Genomic DNA, 20,559 nt, shown 5'->3' on the forward strand with positions numbered 1-20,559 from the left:
AATGGGGAGGAACACCAAGAGGCGACGGTAGCCGAGCAGAAGAACCCGGATGATAACAGCAACATTGGCACGTTCGCCGCACCCGGTTGCGCGATGACGTCACGCATCGCTTGTCGCGGGATGTCCAGCCAATGGGCGGAGGAAGCGGAGAATTTCGAACTAGGAAGATTCCGGAAGCGAAGAAGGAGCCAACGGTCTAAGCGCCGGAGTCCGTTGAGGTCAGATTCGGAGATAAACAGGAGCGCGCGCGCGTGTGAGCAAGAAGCGGCGGCCGCTGCCACACGGGTGCGGGCCGGGGTCAGTGGCGCTGCTGCTGCGCGGGCCGAGCGGGCGGGGGTGCCCGGTATGCGGGGGAAGGGCCGGTGGATGGGGCCTGATGGGGGAGGGCCGGCGGCCTGGGGATTCGCTTCCTGTAACCCCACGGGCAGGCCGAAGCTCTAGTCTCTGCCCGGGCCCGTGGGGGAAGCGGGTTGGCGGAGCGGGTTAAACTCGGCCCGGGCGCGGAGACGTAGCGTGTCCCGCCCTAACGCGTCCCGCCCTAACGCCTGGCCCCGGGAGCGCTGGGAAGTCGGGGCGCAGCCGGGACAGGCCGTGACGGGCGCTCACGGCTTCGCTTGCGGCGTGCGCCAGTTGTCCAGCGTTTGGTCTCGTCCAGAGCTGCCCCGAGAAGGGAGGGGCCCTGCGCTCCGAGCCCCTCTTAGATACACGGGGGCTGCTTCACGGGGACTCCAGGCTCCTCTCTAGCTTTGGGGGTGGATATCCGGCGCTGCGCACTGAGCCCGGCTCCCACTAGCCCAAGCCCCCTCCTTCCACACAAATCAGGCTGACCTGGGGTCTTAGCACTCTACTGGGGAGGAGGGGCAAAGCCTGAGTGCCCCTGCGTGACTCAGATCCAAGCCCTGTCATTTTACAGCGTGTGGTGGCAGGTCTAGCTGCAGCCCGGAGTGAGAAGGTCTGTGTAATGCGGGATGGATGCATTAGCATGGTTGTGAGACCCAGGTCCAGCAATCGTGAACCCAGGTGTACAGTGCAATGTGGACACTCAAGCTTGGGCTTGGAAACAAACTCTGCAAGCCTGGGCCCCACAGACGGGGTTTAGGATGCAGTGTTGGAGAAAATCAACCAAAGCTGGCAGCTGCTCCTCTGACCTCCTTCCCCACTGCATGTTGCGCTCTCATGCATAAAGAGGCACTGTCAATGCATTTTAATTGACTAATTTTTAAAAAAATTAATTCTTATCATGCACTTGAACTAGTTTGCCCTCATTTTTAAATAAGAAATTAAAGGTTTTCTTCCTCTCTCCCAAGACCACCACCAAATATGCTCAGCTTCACTGATCATAAGCACACTCCTCCTTTCAGTGCACAGAGCCATATGCTGCTTTTTCAGTTTTACTCTACCACTCTCTTTTAGTACATCTACACTGGAAGAAAAAAAAATAAAAATTAAAAAAAACCTTGCCACAGCAGAGAGTCTAGAGCCCAGGTCAACAGGCTTGGGTTTGCACTCTGCGCTAAGAATAGCAATGTTGTTGTTCCAGCTCCGGCCTCAGACCCATTCACTTTGCTGGGTTTTGGAGGCCAAGCAGGAACGTCTACACTGCTATTTTTAGTGCCATAGCCTAAGCCAAAGTCCGTAGACCCAGTGTCTGAAGCTGACAGCCAGTGGGTTTTTTCCAATATAGATGTACCCCCAGGGTACCCGTGTGGGGGGAGGGTCTCAGTCCTTAACATTTACACTGCAGTTAAACAACCCCTTAGCCCAATGGTCTCCAAACTTTTTACACTGTGCTCCCCCCTTACCTGTAATGTGATCTGTCTGCATCCCCCACCCCCAGGAGCTGCAGTCAGGAGCCAGGGCTGACAGCAGGGCTGCAACCTGAGGCTGGGGCCGGGAGTGAAGCTGCACTCAGGGCTGGAGGCTGAGGTTGGGACTGTGGCTGGCAGCAGTGACGCAGTCGGGTGCAGAGCCTAAGCCTGGAGCCAGAGGCTGGGGGCGAGGCCAGGAGTGGAACTATGGCCAGGAGCTGGGGGCAGAGCGGGGCTGAGAGGTGCCCCCTCCCCACCCCCTGTGCGGGCTGGCCTGGGCTCCCCTGGCCCTCTCCCTCTCTCCCCCGAATGTTCCTCTGTGCCCCACAGTTTGGGGACCACTGCCTTAGCCTGAGCCCCACAAACCTGAATTTAGCTGACCTGGACCAGCTGCAGGTGTTTAATTGCGGCGAAGACAGGATACTGGGCTAGATGGACCTTGGGTCTGACCCAGTATGGCCATTCTTATTGCTGTCAAATGCAAAAAGTGTAAAACAAACAAACAAAAAACATCTCTCTATTATTTGTAGCAATAGTAGGCACAACATTTTTCAGATGGAAAGTTCCAGTTCAATCAAGCAACTGATAGTGAAGCTAAAAGTCACTGTTTTTCAAGTATCTCCTAAAGTCTGCTAACTATATTTAGATCTTAATAAGAGTGCTAAATCTCACATCTTATAAATATAGCTGTGTCTGTGGTGAGGAATCTATTATCTGAACTCATTTGTAAAACTGATTCAGCTAGAATGGATTTTTTCGTAGTGCAGGACATCATAAACCGCTGCTTGCAAGTACATATTCTGAAATATTGTAATCAGTTCTTTGCACGTACCTTTCCTTAGGTAGAAGATGGGTGGAGAAAAATGCTTGAAAAGGTCCTTTAAGGACAGTCTGGACAATATAAAAGAACGAATGAAAGAGAAAAGAAATCAAAAATGGGCAAAGTTGGGTAAAACAAACCAGGTCTTGCCTATAACATGCAAAATAGCAAGTAAGATGCTTTACTATTTTGTTTCACAATTTTTCCATAAGCTTGGTTTTTATCATTTCTAAGTATTGTTTATTTTCTTACAGCCAACAGTTCGGTGCAACTGAAAAGCTTGCAAGCAAACAATCGCGCACTAGCTCTAGCTTTGCAAGAGGAAAAAGCCAAAATGAAAGAAGCCCAAGATATCATTCTGCATTTAAAGAAAGAGTATCAGTCTCTGAAGTTTCAGATATTTGTTTTACAAAGAAAACTTAGCTCACAGCAAGCGAAAGAATCTGTTGAGGTATTTTCATTGCAATGATATCTTTATTCTAGTAAGAAATAGGTTGAACTTTGAAAGGCTGAAGTGTGCCCACTGTGAAGGACTCCAGTTAAAATCAGTTGGAACCACATTTATTTATTAGATAGAATCTGGCTCCAAAGTGTGTACATCTGTGAAAGGATTTCAAAAACTAAAGGTCAGGATTTTCAAAAATAGGTGCCTGAAATTAGGCTCATAAATCCTTATTTAGGCACCTATATAAATGGCCCGACTTTTTCAGAAGTGCTTAGCACCCTGCAACTCCAATTAAAGGTAACCCATCCTTTTCATATTTCTCTCTCATCTCTTTCCACACTTTGATACGTTGTTTATCACCACCTGTTTGAAAGTTAGCCAAGTCACCATAATCTATGAGATGGTTTTACACATCTAACTCAATTTGAATGAGTTATCAAAAACTATTGTTAAGGTTAAGATTTTGTCTCAATTATTTTTAGTAAAAGTCATGGACAGGTTGCGGGCAATAATCAAAAATTCATGGACGCTTGTGACCTTCCGTGACTTTTACTAAAAATAACCCGTGGGGGCTGACAGCTCCAGCCACAGCAGCTGGTGGCCATAGCAGGGGCTGAAATCGAAGAAGTCACGGAGGTGAATCTGTGACCTCTGTGACTAAATTGTATCCTTAGCCATTGTTGTTAGAAAACTTCTGACAAAACAGTTCAATTGGAAAACACCGATTCCTTGAACACAAAAGGTTTGCAAATATGGTACAGTTTCAGTGAACTTCCATCAAATCACAGGCAGAGTTCCAATGGAACCCAGCTTAGCGGGATGCGGTCTGTGGCAGTCCTGTCATGTGAACTGCCCCTGGGTTTCTAGAGGATCCACAGCTCCAGGTCAGCCTTGCCATGCAGACTGTCCAAGGGTCATGGACCTAACGACTTCCAGGATCTGTGGCTCCAAGGGAGCCCCACCAATGTGGGCTGCCCCACAGTTGGGGATCTCAAGTTTCCAGGGTCCAAAGCTCCAGGGCAGCATGCCATGCCAGGATTTCAAGGCTATCTGTGATGGAGCTTGGAAGTCCTGGGACTAGCTTCCATGGTCCACAGCTCTGGGACTGCTGTGGCATGTGGACTGCTCTGGCCAGGCAACCCCACCGCTTCCAAATTCTCTAGCTGGCCCAGGAATCTGGAAACCCTGGACTCCATGGTAGGGCTACCCCAGATCAGCAGAGTCTGGGAGATGTTGACTGAAACTGTTCTTGTTAGTTTTACCAGCAAGGTGAAAACAACAAGAATCATGTCAATTTCAGGCAGCAGGCCCTGGGTTCCAGGAACATACTCTGTTTCAGAACCACCATATGTATTGGTGTTTCTAAAATGAAATGTTTTTTTAAATTTCTAGTTTGTGGACATTTCAAAAAGAAAATTTTGTTCCAAAGAAAACCAGAAAAAAACAATTAAAAATGTCTACATTTCTCCCAAACCAGAAATTCACTTTCAGCCAGCTCTAATTGTTATAATGGTTTCAGGTATTTCCTAGCTGTCTAAATATCTTTACTTTTCTGTTTTCCCCACCCCTTTTAATACTATTCAACTTCATACATATTTATAAAAGTCTTTTTTACTTACCTTAGCACCAGCATTAATAGAGCAAGTCAGGACATTTTTTTTCCCCCTGTGAAAAAATTTGGGTTTTCAGTGAAAATACTGTGAAACTAATTTTTTTGCATGAAAAAAATGTACTCTTCTTCTGCAAGCTGTAACTGATTCTCTTCAGTTTGGTTATTTTCTCTTTTCTTTGTTTAGCATAGAACACGTGGTACACTTAAAAAAGAGAGAAGTAACCTAATAGTACAAGAGAGAGTGCTACATTGCTTATTTTGAATGAATTAGAGTGAAATTGTTTGCTCTTCTCCTTCCATTAGACCAGATTGTCGATCTTGAGCAAGATTGTTTCAAAAGTTGCTAAAAACCTACTCGATACAGCTGATCTTCTTGGTCCAGCTCAGGATTTGTGTTCCACTGATCTTGTAAGTCCAGCCTGTATTTTTCTTAGATTTGCATGTATTTTTGTGCATTGTAGTTTTTTGGTTCTTGGATAGGTTTTTTAAAAGTGACTTTGCATAAGTCCCATTAGCTTTCAGGGGGACCTGTGTTCCTAAGTCACTTTTGGTGCTTACACAAATCCCACCCCTTATTATTAATTCAACACCCACAGGATGTTAGGTGTTTTTTAGACAGATGAGCTAGACAGTCATTGTCCTGCGACGCGTACAGTGTAATTGTAGATATGAGGCAGAACTTATCATAAGAACGGCCGTACTGGGTCAGACCAAAGGTCCATCTAGCCCAGTATCCTGTCTACCGACAGTGGCCAATGCCAGGTGCCCCAGAGGGAGTGAACCTAACAGGCAATGATCAAGTGATCTCTCTCCTGCCATCCATCTCCATCCTTTGACAAACAGAGGCTAGGGACGCCATTCCTTACCCATCCTGGCTAATAGCCATTAATGGACTTAACCACCATGAATTTATCCAGTTCTCTTTTAAATGCTGTTATAGTCTACAAACAAAATACACCTCTACCCCGATATAACGCGACCCAATATAACACGAATTCGGATATAACACGGTAAAGCAGTGCTCCGGGGGGGCAGGGCTGCGCACTCTGGCGGATCAAAGCAAATTCAATATAACACGGTTTCACCTATAACGCGATAAGATTTTTTGGCTCCTGAGGACAGCGTTATATTGGGGTAGAGGTGTAATAATTCTTAACTCTTTATCAGTCCTTTTCACTTGTAGATCTCAAAATCCTTTGCAAAGAGAAACAGTGCAGAGGATAAGGTGATATGGAAGTACAGTAAATAAAGATATGCAATTACTTAAGACTGTTATATGCATATTTTAATACATATTCAGTGTGTTTTTCTCCCTTTAGCCCATTTTAAGAGAGATTTTGCCAAAAACTTAAAACCTATTATCCAAGAGGATACGAACCACTATTAAAAATGGATGGCAATCTGTTATGACTATTTTTTACAAGTTTATAGAACTACAAACTATTACAATAACATAGCAGTCAAGATCTTACTCCCACGTTTTCAGTTTGACATTTCTAAAATTGGTATGTGGAGGGATACTGCACATCTCTTTGGATTCTAGGTTTTTCTAAATCTTCATTCTCAGAAAATTTTCTCTTGTTAGGTAAATTTTAAACTTTCAGTTAAATTTTCCAAGTGAGATGCAGCATGTATGCTACAAAACCTTGGTTTTATACGTGAATGCATAGATATTTATCTGATTTCCAGTTTCAGAAAAAGTATATAGGCACAGACTATATGCACACTATTTTTTTTCCCCTCACGGGTGCCTGTCACCAACTTTGAAAACTTGCCCATCTGAATTCGCAATTTTTGACAGTTTAGTTTCTTTTTTATGACAAATTCTTCATCACTTTCCCTCCACAAACATCCTAAAGGCATGATCTGTTTAAAAAATCTAGTGCCACATTTGGCCCATCATGTTTGTAGCTTTCCTGTTGTCCAAAAGCTGGAAGGAAAAGCATTGAAATCAGTCATCATTTGTTCTAATTACTTGATTACTAAAATACCATTTAACATTAAGCTATTTGTTGTTTAAAAATATACACTTCTAGGCTGACAGCTTGTATAACAAGCTTTAACAAAGGCGGTTTGTAAAAGATGGCACAGTATTAAACCAAATTTATAACCAAAAAGAAAATTCTGTCTTAAAAGAACACAAACATAATTTTTTCAGAATTAATTTTGATATTCTAGTATCTTTTAAATCATGTATCCTAATTTTTTTTTAAGTTCTTATAAAAAAATTAAAGGCTTCTCTGTTTGAAGTCTGAGTTTTTTTCAACAAGAGAGAAACAGTGAAACTAATCATCCACAAGAAGCTGTCAAATCCTTGTCAAATGTGCAAAGCAAAGAAACTGGGAATTCTATGCACATGTCTATGAATTATAGTAATGTGTGTTACATGTAACTATATGTACAACATTTTCAGGCAGAAATGTGATTTTTTCAAGGTCGAGGTGTTCCTTTAACTCATAGGTCTGCTAGAGTTTTGTAACAATCTATATATTACCACTTCATCACAGTATGATTTGTTCTGTCTACAGAACAAGAGGATGTGTCCCTCAGTTCTTGAAGATGACGACTCCAGTATTTTAAGACAAGCTGGTTCTCTGTAAGTGCTTTTTTTTAATGCATTAATTTTTCTTTGTAACGCCTACTATAGTAACTACTTATCAGCATCCTTCTGTTTGCTCATGAAATAATAATGAGGGATAAGCAGTGATGTTTGACAAAATGTATCTGTACATTGCCATTAATGCCTGTTTTGAAGCAAAATCTTGGTTTTTGGAGTCCTGTTTATATGTTTGGCCAATGAAAATGTCACTTTCTTGTGGAGGTGGGGAGTCTTTCCAGGATGCTCAGTGGATTTTCTCTCCAAAAACCATCTGCCAAATTTTCCCATTCCCACCCCCAAAAATCCAGATCTGAGGAAAACTACTCTTGGAACATCTAGAAGCATTTGCTCTGCTCAACACTTAGCTCTTGGGAGAAGGTCTACTGCTTCTAAATGTACTCAATATCTGTTATCCCAGGGCACGACATGAGCTCAGAAACTCTACCTGAATCCCTACATAGCAACATAACGTACTACTAGACCAGTTCATAATTACATCTTTATTATATTTCAACACATCTCCTTTCTCCTTCATCCACAAAAAAATAGTTTCAATTTAAGAAATTGTTCAGTAGACATAGTAGTGTGCAAAGATGCAGCAGTCAGGTTTTCAAGAGCAATCTGAAATGTTTACAAATAGACTTTAGAATGATGTTACCCACAATCCTGTACATATTACCAAGTTAGCACTCGAACTCCAGTTACCACTCTTCCAGAAGCATTTTCTAGAGATAAAGATACATTTTGCCAGTGTTAGTCATTGTAAAAAAATTCATCACTTTTATAAGTAGATAAATTCTCATATTGGTAGCAGAATACGATGGTAGAAATGGACTTAAAACTTTCAAGTTAAAGAATGTGCAAGAGTTTAATTTTAAATTCAAAGACATACCTCCTTGATGTAGTTCTCAAATTAGAGGTTGGTGTTTCATACAGAATTGCAGTGGGAAATACTTTTTCAGATTGTTACAAAATATCTTTGTAGTAGGAATTAAGGGGAGGAAGCTGCTAAAATAATCAAATAAAATTAATTATCTTAAAATGTATGATTAATACATAAACTCCAACTCTTGTTCCTAGGGGACTTCCTACACGTGTTCTTGTTGCAGATGCTAGCCTAGAAGGCGAAATGCTTGGACATGAAATAGAGAATAATACTGATACAAACAATGCATCTTATTCTATGTCAGATTCCTGGCAGACCTTTAAAAATACCACTTCAGTTAAGAAAATGGCAACAAACACAGGTAACTAAACCTAGGTTTAACTAGCGATGGTTCGTCCTCCTAAAATTGAAGTAGCAGATGAAAGTAACTTTCAAAACATAATTAAGGATTTTGAAAGTGATTCCTTAAACCATCATCTTTCTTTTCCTGCTTCTGATTTTCTCTTGCAAAATTCTGACCCTGATTGGGTACAGTTAAACTGGTATGCTGCTCAGGCCATATACAGTAACTCCTCGCTTAACGTTGTAGTTATGTTCCTGAAAAATGCTACTTTAAGCAAAACAATGTTAAATGAATCCATTTTCCCCATAAGAATTAATGTAAATGGGGGGGGTTAGGTTCCAGGGAAACTTTTTTCACCAGACAAAAGGCATTATATACATATAGAGTATAAGTTTTAAACAATTTTAAACAAACAATTTAATACTGTACACAGCAGTGATGATTGTGAAGCTTGGTTGAGGTGGTGGAGTAAGAGGGTGGGTTATTTCTCAGGGAATGCCTTCCTGCTAAATGATGAACTAGCACTCGGCTGAGCCCTCAAGGGTTAACATGTTGTTGTTAATGTAGCCTCTCACACTCTACAAGGCAGCAAGTGGGAGGAAACGTAATAGATGCACGGCAGTGGCTGCAAACACTTCCCTGCAGAAACTGAATGTGGTGATGAACTCACACTATACCACTGGAGCGCACCACTCCCTCTTCCGGACGGCACGTGCACAGCTGCACAGGCGCTGACTTTCCATAGTGGTGTGTGTGTGTGTGTGTGAGAGAGAGAGAGTGACAGAGACACACACCCTGTGTGTGTGTGTGACAGAGACGCGTGTTGCCCCTTTAAGTATGCTGCCCTTTAAAGTAGCTCAGCAAGTTCAGACACAGCAGCAGCTTCCAGCAAGCTCCTTCCATCCTGAGCCCTGTCCTGTATCTCTCCCTTCTCCCTCCCCCTCCTCCTCCCCCCGTGCTCTGTGGAGATGGGGTACAAGAGCGGGAGGAGGGGGACACCCTGACATCAGCACCCCTCTCCCCCACCCTCTGCACAGCAAGCAGGAGGCTCCCGGGAGCAGCTCCAAGGCAGAGGGCAGGAGCAGCACACAGCAGTGGGGGGAGGGACACCTGAACTGTGGCAATTGATAGCTTGCTGGGCGGAAGCCCAGCCGCACACCTACTTACAGGGAACTTAGGGGAGCTGATGGGGTGGCTGCTGGCCCACCCTGGTTCCAAGTCCCCATGAGGACGGGCTGCTCTTCAGGAGACTCCTGCAAGCCATGGACAAAGCAGGCGGCCGAATGACTTATAAGGGAGCATTGCGCAACTTTGAACGAGCCTGTTCTCTAATAGATCATCAATGTAACAATGAAACAACATTAACCAGGACGACGTTAAGTGAGGAGTTACTGTATATGGCAGGTTGGCAATTTTAAATAAAGTAAGATAATTAGTTTTCAGTTGTCTGATCAACATTTTAAAATTCCTGCAACTAGACAGTAAAAAGCAGCAAATCACCAAAGGATTTTCCAAATTACCTTTTAAAAAATTCTTTCTGAGGTGGTGACCATCCCAATTTACAGCGTGTGCCTCCATGGGAGGGTCTTACCACACATATTGAAGCAAAGGATATAACTTTTCTGTATGCAGTCTTAAACTAGAGCTTTCTCTCTTCCTCCATCACAAACGCATATGTTAGATCTACACAAATGCAGCATATTTTCTGAAGGTAAGAAGGGAAGCAACTACTTATTTAAATACCTTCAATGTAGGATTCTGACTTCTAAAAGATATGCTAAAATATCAACCCTAAAGGTTTTTTTCTGCTCGTACGAGCAGTTATAGCATTTTGGAGTATGAGCCAACCTAGCCCAGCAGTAGTGGTTATGTGTCCTTGGACCTCTAACTATGAACCATTGAACGTTCCAGTCAGTTCGTGATTGGCTTAACCCTGCCCAGTCATCAAACATTTGATTGAAAAATATTATACTCAAAAGGAGCATCAAGAAACTTAACATGCAGATATAGTACCACCGGCAAAATGAAAGGCCACCAAACTCAGAGGTTCTGTGATAATCTTACAAGATGTTCTCAGAGAAGCAGAATAGCAGGTTAAGTATTCTCCCTTCTTTCAAGATTCCATATGTACAAAATTCTCATTCGTGGAGAGTGTGTAGCATCAGGGATGTCCTAATGTAAAAACCTAGTGATAACTGGTGAAAAGGGCCTCAAAATGAAGGTAAATGCCAGGAAAGGACAATTCTTTTAAACAAAAGGGGATGGATCAGAAGGCAGCATCTCTTAAACTGGGGTGTTCTGAGACACTAACTTTCACTACCTACTGAATGATTTGAAAGAATAAACTAACTAGGCATACAGACTAAGGGTTTTTTCGTTAGTATATAAACATAATTGTTAAAATGCAAACATTAAAAAAACAACCCTGACCTGACAAACAGGCATGAGCTGCTCCAAAAGCCCTTGGGAGGCAAAGTGCTGAGTGTAAGCTATTTGTATCTTCCAAGACAAAACTAATTTTTCCTCACATGCTTGGAAAAAATCTCAGTAAGTCCAAGTCCAGCTATGAATTACTTTTTTGAGGCTGTGTTCAAGGGATTACTTTGGTTGTCCTTATGTCATGTTTCATACTTGCTTGTAGAAAATTCTAAGATTGCTCATCTTTGTTAAAAGCCTAAAATTGCCAACAAATTAAACACCTCCACGTCCAATAACATGTAATTTGACATGTATTATCTTCTTTATTCAGAAGGACAAAGATCTGATTTTCATCTTCATGTGCAGGAAGACAACCTAGAGGCCAACCTGGAAAATACTCTTTTAGATGAAGAGGATAGGCAAGTTGGTAATATCTTACCAAAAACTGTATCTACCAGGCATCACTGTTCAAACAGGAAAATTCAAGTGCATAATCTAGACCATTCAGAAAGGGCTTATTTGACCAGAGAATTTTGTAAACAGGATGAAACTAGACTTGAGGGAAGTCTAGAGAAAGGTAATATAGAAAATATAGAGCCAAATCTTTCTCAACTGAATGAAAATAAGATAAACATGAAGCCAATGTTGGATCAGGCAGATACATTGACTGAATTGAACTGCTCAGTTGCAGAACCTAAACTTAAACAAATTCAGCTTAAAAGCAGAGAAAACTCTCAAACAAGAAGAGAGAAAGTACAAAAAGGAAAATTGGAAGGAAGTAAAAAGACTTCCAGAACAAGATCAAAAAGACAGAGAAGCCAGGCAGAACAAACTTCCAAAGCGAAACTGGATTTATCAGTTGGCTCCAATAAAGCTTATGATTTTCAGTTTGAGGAGAATGTCCATATCACACCTTTCCGACAAAACAAGGTGGATGATTGTGACCGTGACGTGGATGAAAGAAAGGATACATCTGAATCCAAAACACACAGCAGTGAAGCAAGTGATTCAGAAGAGAATTCTGATGACAGCCTGTATGTGCCTTACAGGAGTAAATCAAAATACAGGAAGAGTTCACAGTGCAAAAATGATGGAAGTCCAGTCCATACAAGACCACGATCTAAAAGATCTGTGGTGTACCAGCAACAGAAAACCAGTAATGAAAAAGAGACTAAGAATACTACATCAAATGAAAAATCTATCAGTAAGTGACCTTTCTGGAAAGCATTTTGCAATTTTTTTTTTCTATTTAGTAGTGGTTTAGTCAATTAAACAAGCTAAATTTTTAAAAGCATTTAAAACTATTAAGTTATTGAAATAAATTTCATATGATGCATTTTTGTAAATGTCAACATTTCTCCCATGGGATAAGTTGTAGTTTTAACGTGCACTTTCTTAATTTCCTTTTAAACTGAGTTAATGCATTTCTTGGTGGCACTTAATTTTCCCCAAATCAAATGTATTTGAAGGCGTTTTGGGGATGAGGGAAATCAGGAAGCAATATTTTTTTTATAGAAAATTAAGACCTTAACAGGATACCATCAGCTTATAAAAAAATCACACTTCTTTCTTTACCTACTATTGTTACTATAATAGAGTAATTACAGTATCTTTCAATTACAGGAGAGCAGTAGCTCTGGTTTCACTTAAATGTGCATGTTGTTTTCTGTTTAAAAGAGGACTCTACTAAATGCTAAAATCCACTTACTTACTTGGATTCTCTTGAAATTTACTCTGCCTCATTTGGGTGCAGGGTAGGGTTAATGGTCCAAATTTGAAGTCATTTGAGCAAGGGGTTCCTGAGATACAGGACCCCCCCCCCCCCTTTTTAAAGCATTTTTAAAAATCACCCTGGTTCTAATATTTTTTGCACACACATAGGGCTCCTCAAACTATGGCTCTAATCATCCCCAAACTGAGTTTAGCCACTCAGGATTTATCTCAGTTATTGCATGGCACGCAGTGTCCTTCGGGTGGGTTATACTGAAGTTATTCAAAATTAAGCTAGGAATTCTGAGTTCGAGTGTGATTAGCTCGAAACAAAGAGAATAAAACATGCATGTGCAGGAAGTGCTATACCCAAGCACTGAGAGCTCTACCCTTGGCAGCCTTTAGAGAATGTGGGTTGTGTATGTTCCTTGCTCACTGCCTCATTCTGCAGGGGCTCCTTTTGGAAATTTTGCCATGAGACCAAAATTTCTGGTTTGAGTGATATTTTAAAGTGCTCTAAAAGCCACATGTGGACTGTGATTTTACTTTAGAAGTATTGTCAAGGAAATTAGCATTAATTAAATTGAGGTAATATGAAAGATTACAATAAGCAGTTAGCGTAATGTAATCATCATGGCCAATGGAACTGAGTGTGATCAAAGGAAAGCAGCTGCAGGGTTGCTTGGTAAAGAGGTTCCTTATACACAGCTCCTCTAATATGAACAGCTCATAACATTTCCAGATTCTCATAACTTTTTTGGTGCAGGTCTAGAGAATATAGGGGGGTTCTGGAGTAAGGAAGAACACGTTGAAGGGGAAGTGGAGCGGGGCTGTGGCATTAAGGGAAGATGGGATAAGTGGGAATGGATGGTAGGGAAGGGGATTAAGAGGTTGGTCTTGGGCTGGAACAAGGGGGATACAAAGGATTGTGTTGTTGGCATGTTGGGGCATCTGTCAGGGACAGCAGAGTTAGGGTTACGTTTCAGGGGTGGCATTTACTTTAACTTTGTATTTCCTTGCTTTCAGAGTGTAGATGACTTGAGGTTTGGGACAGGCACAGGGCGCTACTAAGCAATCTTTGACTTCATTAAGGAAATTTTTGGGCACTTAAAGTAAAAAAAAAAAAAAAAAAAAAAAATTGTTTGACAGTATTGTCAAACTCAAATTAACAGGGAGATTCCAAAGTAGGGTATAATAGCTGAAATTCCTTTTTAAAAATTGACTACACTAAATTTAGTGTCCCCTTTTACTCATTGCAGCTTCCCTTATAACAGTTAATCTAAATGCATGAAAAATTGTATTCTAATTTTATACATAAACAATGTAATATTTTACATACTTTACTGATGTAGGGGCAATATGTGTACTGTCAAATTTTCCATATAAAAAACCGATAAAGTGCACAACCCAGTGGTGGTTCTAAAAATCTGTTTAAAATTGCAGGCACTGTTGAAAATACTCCAGTGGATAGTACCTCCATGATCAGGAAAATCAACATTCAGACAAGCACTGTGATGAAATTAGATGAAGTAAAATCACATTCTCTTCTATGTGCTATGGATACAGTAACAAAAGTAGATAAGAATTCTTCCTCTGGAAATATATATTGCGATTTTGCTAAAGGTACTTTTGTTTGTTTGGGTTTTATTTTTTTGTTGCTTACTTCTTGCCATCTCTGACTAGTTTATGTCACTGTAGCACCTATGAGCTCTGGTCACTGACTCCATTGTGTTAGGTGCTGTACAACCACAAAACAAAAATCCCTGGAGTTCCATTATTCTTTTTTAAAGGTAATGCTCTTGAACGCCCCCACATCAGTTAGTAGTTGGTGCTGTATGATCAACTTCAACAGGATACTTGAGATCAAACTGAAGTTCTAAAACCCCCGATGTTGATTTTTAACAAATCCTTGCTTACTGTGGAAGTGCCAGAGAAACAGGCAAACGTGTCAATATTTAAAAAGAATTAAAGGGATGACCTGGGTAGGTTAACCTGACATTGATCCTGGGCAAAGTCATGGAAAGGCTAATATGGAATGCAATTAGTAAAGAATGGTAACATAAATAATGCCAAGCAACATTGTGTGACAGGGCCTGTTTTCCATAAAACAAACTTGATATTTTCAATGAGTTTACAAGCTTGTTGATAAAGTTATCTTTGATATAATATACTTAAGACTTCTGTAAGCCATTTTATGTAGTCCTGTGTGACATTCTGATTAAAAATTAGTACTATATACAAAATCAGGTAATCTATATTAACTGCTAGGTCTCAAAATGTAATTGTAACTGGCGAATCATCATCCAAAGGGAGCATTGCTAATAGTTTTCCATGGCAATCTGTTATTGGCCCACTGTCGTTCAATGTCTGTATGGATGATCTGAAAGAAGAATAAGATCATTGGTGGTAAAATTTGCAGATGACACAAGTTGGTGAAGTGGTAAATAATAAGGGGGACGGGTCAATTATGCAGAGTGATCGCGATTGCTTGGTAAGGTGGGCTCATTTGAACATGTGTTAATACCACCAACTGCAAGGTTATCCATCTAGGAAAAAAGACTAGGTCACACTTATGATGGGAAACTATATCCTAGAATGCAGTGACTCTGATAAGCATTAAGGGGTCATGTGATAGCCAGAAGAACATGAGCTTCCAGTGCAATGCTGTAGTTAAGAAGGCTACTGTGATCTTTGGTTGTTCAAGCAGGGACATATCAAGTAGAATGAGAGAAAGGTAGTATTATTTCTGAATATGGAATTAATGAGACCAGCATTGGAATCCTGAGTTCAATTTTGGTGTCCACACTTCCAAAATGACGTTTAAAAACTGGAAAGGATTGAGAAAAGAGCTAAAAATTATTAGAGGTCTGGAAAACATGACTTACACCGAAAGACTTTAAGCTTTATCTATTTAATATATCCAACAGAAGGTTGAAGTGACTTGTTCACTGTCTACCTACCAACTGGGGGGAAGAAGTTTCAGATAGATTAAAGAACCACCTATCTGAAGAAGGCATAACAAGAGCCTATGGTTGGAAGCTGCAGCTACACAAATTCAAATTAGAAATAAGGGGTGAAGTTTTAATAGGATAACTGAATTGGAACAGTTTAACAAGGGGCATGGTGATAATTAGGGCCCTACCAAATTCATGGCCATGAAAAAACATGTCACAGACCATGAAATCAAGCTATTAGAGGGGAGCCAGCCAGGAGCGCCTACTGTTCACTGGGCTCCAGCTGCTAGTCTGCCGGGCTGGGGAGGGACAGGACGACTTCTTCCCCTGCACAGCTGCTCTCTTGGGGGAGATCAGACCCACCTCTGGGTATCTCCCCCAGCTGCAAGAAGCTCTGTGGCTGCTGCCAGCTATGAAGGTTCCCAGCAGCACGGGGGAGATCAGACCCACCTACACCTCCAGAAATCTCCCTGGCTGCAGGAAGCTCCGTGGCTGCTGCCTTCAGAGCTAGACTCTGAAAGCAGCACAGCCCTGAAACTTGTGCAGCCAGGGGAGGTACCCAAAGGTGGGTCTGATCTTTCCCCACCCACCCCCCGAGAGTGGCCGTGCAGGGGAAGAGGAAGTCCTGTCTCTCCCCAGCTCGGCTGGGACTAGCAGCTAGGAGCCACCAGCAGGGGTGCTCCCAGCAGCACAGGGAAGATCAGACTCACCCCACCTCCGGGAATTTCCCCCGGCTGCAGGAAGCTCCGCGGCTGCTGCCTTCAAAGCCCAACAGCACAGAAGTGAGGGTGGTAATACCATGACCCCCCCTACATCAGCTTTGTGACCCCTTTTGGATTGGGAATCCCACAATTACAACACTGAAATTTCAAATGAAACATCTGAAAATGTGAAATTGGCCGATTTTAAAACCCGCAGACCATGAAATGGATCAAATTGGACTGTGAATTTGGTAGAGCCCTAGTGATAATGGTGGATGCTTTATACTTATGGGTTTTAAAGCAAGACTGGATACATTTTTAAAAGATATGGCATACCTCTTTATAAAGCAAAATTTCTAGTTTAACAAATATAAAGGTAACAAAGTGGGGTTTTAAAAATAAATGGCTATAAAGCTTGCATTATCAGTGAGGACCATGTACCTGCATATATTTGCACAGGGTTGGAGAAGCCTGTGGCACTTGTAAACTCCAGACACGTCTTAATTTTTGGTTGTCTTTTTTTATAAAAATCTCTTCTGTGGAATTCTTTAGCTTTTCATAATTTGCCAAAGGCTGCATTCTGTGACAAGAATACACGTAACTGCTATACATAAATCACTCCTAGTTTTAGTCCGATGCCTGGCAATATCAATCACAGAACACTGGATCCTTTACTTTTCTAGGACAGTGATTAAAATGCAGCTCAGGTCAGTTGTGACCAAAAGTCATAGCTTCAGATGACTCTTGGAAGCTTGTGACATAAATGGGTGTTGTCGGTTCAGTTTAGTGCAGCGTTTCTCAAACTGGAGTCTGTGGACCCCTGGGCCCTGCTGATCAACTTCTCCCCCTCCCTCCCAGCGCCTCCTGCACACTAAAAGTCCAGCAGCGCAGCGGGGCTAAGGCAGGCTTCCTACCTGCCCTGGCTCCCTGCTGCTCCCGGAAGGAGCCAGCATGTCCTTGCAGCCCCAGGGGGAGAGGTGGTCTCTGCTTGCTGCCCCCGCCCCGAGCGCTGACTTCACAGTTCCCATTGGCCGGAAATTGTGGCCAATGGGAGCTGCAGGAGCGGTGCCTGCAGGCAGGGGCAGCACATGGAGACTCTCTGGCCCCACCCCTGCCTAGGAGCCGCTGCCAGAGGGATGTGCCGGTTGCTTTCAGGAGCCTCCTGAGGTAAACGCTGCCTGGCTGGAGCCTGCATCCCAACCCCCTTCCCCAGCCTGCACCTAAGCTCCCTCCCAGAGCCTTCACCCCTCCTGCACCCAGACTCCCTCTCAGAGCCCACACTCCCTCCCATACCCAAACTCCTTCCCAGAGCCTGCACTTCAACCCCTGCCGCAGCCTGGTGAAAGTGAGTGAGGGTGGGAGAGAACGAGCGATGGAAGGAGAGGGGATGGAGTGAGTAGGGGTGGGGCCTCAGGAAAGAGGGCAGGGAAGGGGTGAGCGAGGAGGCTTGGGGGTCCCTGAAAATTTTTACATCAAAATGGGGGTCCTGGGGTTGCTAAAGTTTAAGAATCATTGGTTTAATTGATAGATGTCCCCAGAACTAACATGGTTTACTAGCAGTTAAGGCTAAGGTTTGAATGGGTATGGAAATGAAATTGCTCTCTGTTTTCCTTTAGAGGTACACCTCTACCCCGATATAACGCTGTCCTCGGGAGCCAAAAAATCTTACCGCGTTATAGGTGAAACTGCGTTATATCGAACTTGCTTTGATCCGTCGGAGCGCGCAGCCCCGCCCCCCTGGAGCGCTGCTTTACCACGTTATATCCGACTTTGTGTTATATCGGGTCGCGTTATATTGGGGTAGAGGTGTAGTTCATCCTGGACAAGGTTTGAAGCACTTTGTGATGTTGGCAAGTTGGAACTTTGCTTTGCTGCTCTCAAAGCAGTAGTTTTTCTTGAGAACAGAGGAATTTGGTCTGCCCCACACTCATTCTGATTTAGGGAATAGATTCCTTTATTAGACAAAACTACATTGATTTTTTTTCCCCCGGGGAAAACTTTTGATCCTTGTCTCAATAAGTACTGTGTAACAAATAACGGGTAGCATAGCAATGCAAAAAAGTATCCATTCAATTCTTTCAGCAGGGAAACCTGAGGCTTCTCAGACATCTCGTCTTCATCTCTGTGATGTCACCAACATCTCTTCATCGTCTGGTACAAAAAGTAGAATCTCTCATCCATTTTTAAGTATTGATGAAAAACCAGGAATTCCCAGCCACAAACGCAGATGTACTATTAATGTGAATTACAAGGAACCAAGTATCAGCGGGTTAGTATCTTATTTTATTGTCCAGTTTAATGTACTAAAAATTTTTTTACAAGAAGGTAGATTTAGGATTTAGGATTTTATTTGATTGGAAATAAAGGCTTTGGTGAGAACTTTAATAATTTGAATTGCTCAAGTAAGATTGTTAAATGTAACTTTTTAGCTGAAAACTACATTGTGTTACATCTAAAGCTGTGCAAGAATAACTTTTCTAAATTATTTTGACAGGAAGCTCAGAAGAGGAGATCCGTTTACAGATATGTGTTTTCTGAACTCTCCAATTTTCAAGCAGAAAAAAGATCCTAAACACAGTTCTGTTAAAAAGGAATCTCTGTCCAAATACAATGAGGCATTTGTTGGATGTCGTTGAGAAGCCCTTTTGCACCCCCTTGTGGAGTTCTGAGGCAAAGAACATTTGGTTAACAAATTTGCTATGTAATTTGACACTTGTCAAAATTTCACATTATCGTTATGCCATAAGAATAATGTCTTGCTCAGTCTCTGTCCTGTGTACCAGGGAAATCTAACTGTATATTTGGGTAGGCAGTGATAACTATAGACTATTTTAAATTTAGATTCCATGGGCGTTTCAATAGGGCTCAGATGAATACATCTAAAACACTTTAAGATCATGAATTTAATAGAGTAAGGAGTAACTGTTATTGTGCTTGTTCGTTATAAAAGCAGTCTTGCTACCCAGCAATAGTTTCTATTTAAACTCTTCGATTCCTGAACTCCACTGTGAAGTCCATTATCTGAAGGCATGTTGAGAATCTCTGGTGTAAAAAGATAAGCACTATGTGAATTATTTGACTGATTACTAGATTTGTCAGTCTCTGCTTATTGTAACCCCTCACTTGATAGAGCTGAATTATAGTAAACCTTGGGATTAGATTACAATTTTAAGTGAGCAAGTTTGTACAGCTGTCTTGTTACTTATACAAAGCTGTAGTCTACTAATGTTGAAATGTATAATAAAACTTTTAGATTTTATAAAGTCTTGTAGAGAATTTACATTCTAACTGCAATGGTTTCAGTCTAAGGGCAGGTCTACACTATGGGGAAAAGTCAGATTAAGCTACGCAATTTGAGTTACGTTAGTAGCGTAACTCAGGTAATCATAGCTTAGATCTACTTATTGCAGGGTCGACGAGAGAAACTCTCCCATTGACTCCACTTACTCTTCTCATTCTGGTGGAGTACTAGAGTAGATGGGAGAGTGATCAGCTGTCGATTTAAATCGACCCCAGGTGGATCGATCACCACAACGTCGAACCCAACGGTAGTGGAGACAAACCCTTAGGCCTGGTCTACACTAGTCTGTTATTTCAGAATTAGCCGAGTTAATTCGAAAAAAAAAAAATGATTTCATCCACACGACCAAACTGTTTTTTTCGATTTAAAGGGCTCTTAAATCTGATTTCTGTACTCCACCTCAGCAAATCGAGATTACAATCCTGGGTTAAAGGTACTGTGGACGCAATTCGACGTTATTGGCTTCCGGGAGCTATCCCAGAATGCTCCCTTGTGACTGTTCTGGACAACACTCTCAACTCCGACGCACTAGCCAGATGGGCAGGAAAAGCCCCGGGAACTTTTGAATTTCATTTCCTGTTTGGTCACCATCACAGGCGACCATGCAGAGTCCACCATCACAGGAGATCACACAGTCCCGGATTCGCAGACGAGCTCCAGCATGGTCTGAACAGGAGGTACTGGATCTCATCGCATGTTGGGGAGACGAGTCTGTTATGGCAGAACTACATTCCAAAAAAAGGAATGCAAATATGTACACTAAAGTCTCCAGTGCTATGACAGAAAGAGGCTACTCCAGGGACACATAGCAGTGTCGTACAAAAATCAAGGAGCTCAGGCAAGCGTACTGTGACAAAGTTCCTCCTCTATCTTGGTGGGTCCTGCGCTTATTGGCGGATTTTCTTGCCTCAGAGATTCACCATGTGGGTTGGGGAACAGCCCAGAGACCTTCCCCTCTGGAA

At 42.2% G+C, this 20,559-nt stretch overlaps 1 protein-coding gene across 1 annotated transcript; it reads left to right on the forward strand.

Annotated features, from left to right (window-relative positions):
- Window positions 1-277: 277 nt before the first annotated feature.
- SGO1 (shugoshin 1) lies at window positions 278-18,932 on the forward strand. The gene is made up of 10 exons (XM_065399633.1): window positions 278-297; window positions 2,651-2,799; window positions 2,883-3,079; window positions 4,989-5,093; window positions 7,214-7,281; window positions 8,365-8,531; window positions 11,263-12,135; window positions 14,085-14,264; window positions 18,379-18,565; window positions 18,791-18,932. The coding sequence occupies exons 2-10, from the start codon at window positions 2,658-2,660 to the stop codon at window positions 18,930-18,932; spliced, it is 2,061 nt and encodes a 686-aa protein (XP_065255705.1). The 5' UTR covers window positions 278-297; window positions 2,651-2,657.
- Window positions 18,933-20,559: the final 1,627 nt, after the last annotated feature.

Source organism: Emys orbicularis, chromosome 2 (assembly GCF_028017835.1).
Source record: "Emys orbicularis isolate rEmyOrb1 chromosome 2, rEmyOrb1.hap1, whole genome shotgun sequence".
Classification (NCBI taxonomy): Eukaryota; Metazoa; Chordata; order Testudines; family Emydidae; genus Emys; species Emys orbicularis.

What these genes read in the sequence shown, in the direction of transcription:
- SGO1 (XM_065399633.1), top strand. Translation starts at nt 2,658, where the DNA reads ATGGGTGGAGAAAAATGCTTGAAAAGGTCCTTTAAGGACAGTCTGGAC. An exon ending in ATTTGTGTTCCACTGATCTT is followed by an intron (nt 5,094 to 7,213) that starts GTAAGTCCAGCC and finishes TTCTGTCTACAG; the next exon opens with AACAAGAGGATGTGTCCCTC. An exon ending in TTAAGACAAGCTGGTTCTCT is followed by an intron (nt 7,282 to 8,364) that starts GTAAGTGCTTTT and finishes TCTTGTTCCTAG; the next exon opens with GGGACTTCCTACACGTGTTC.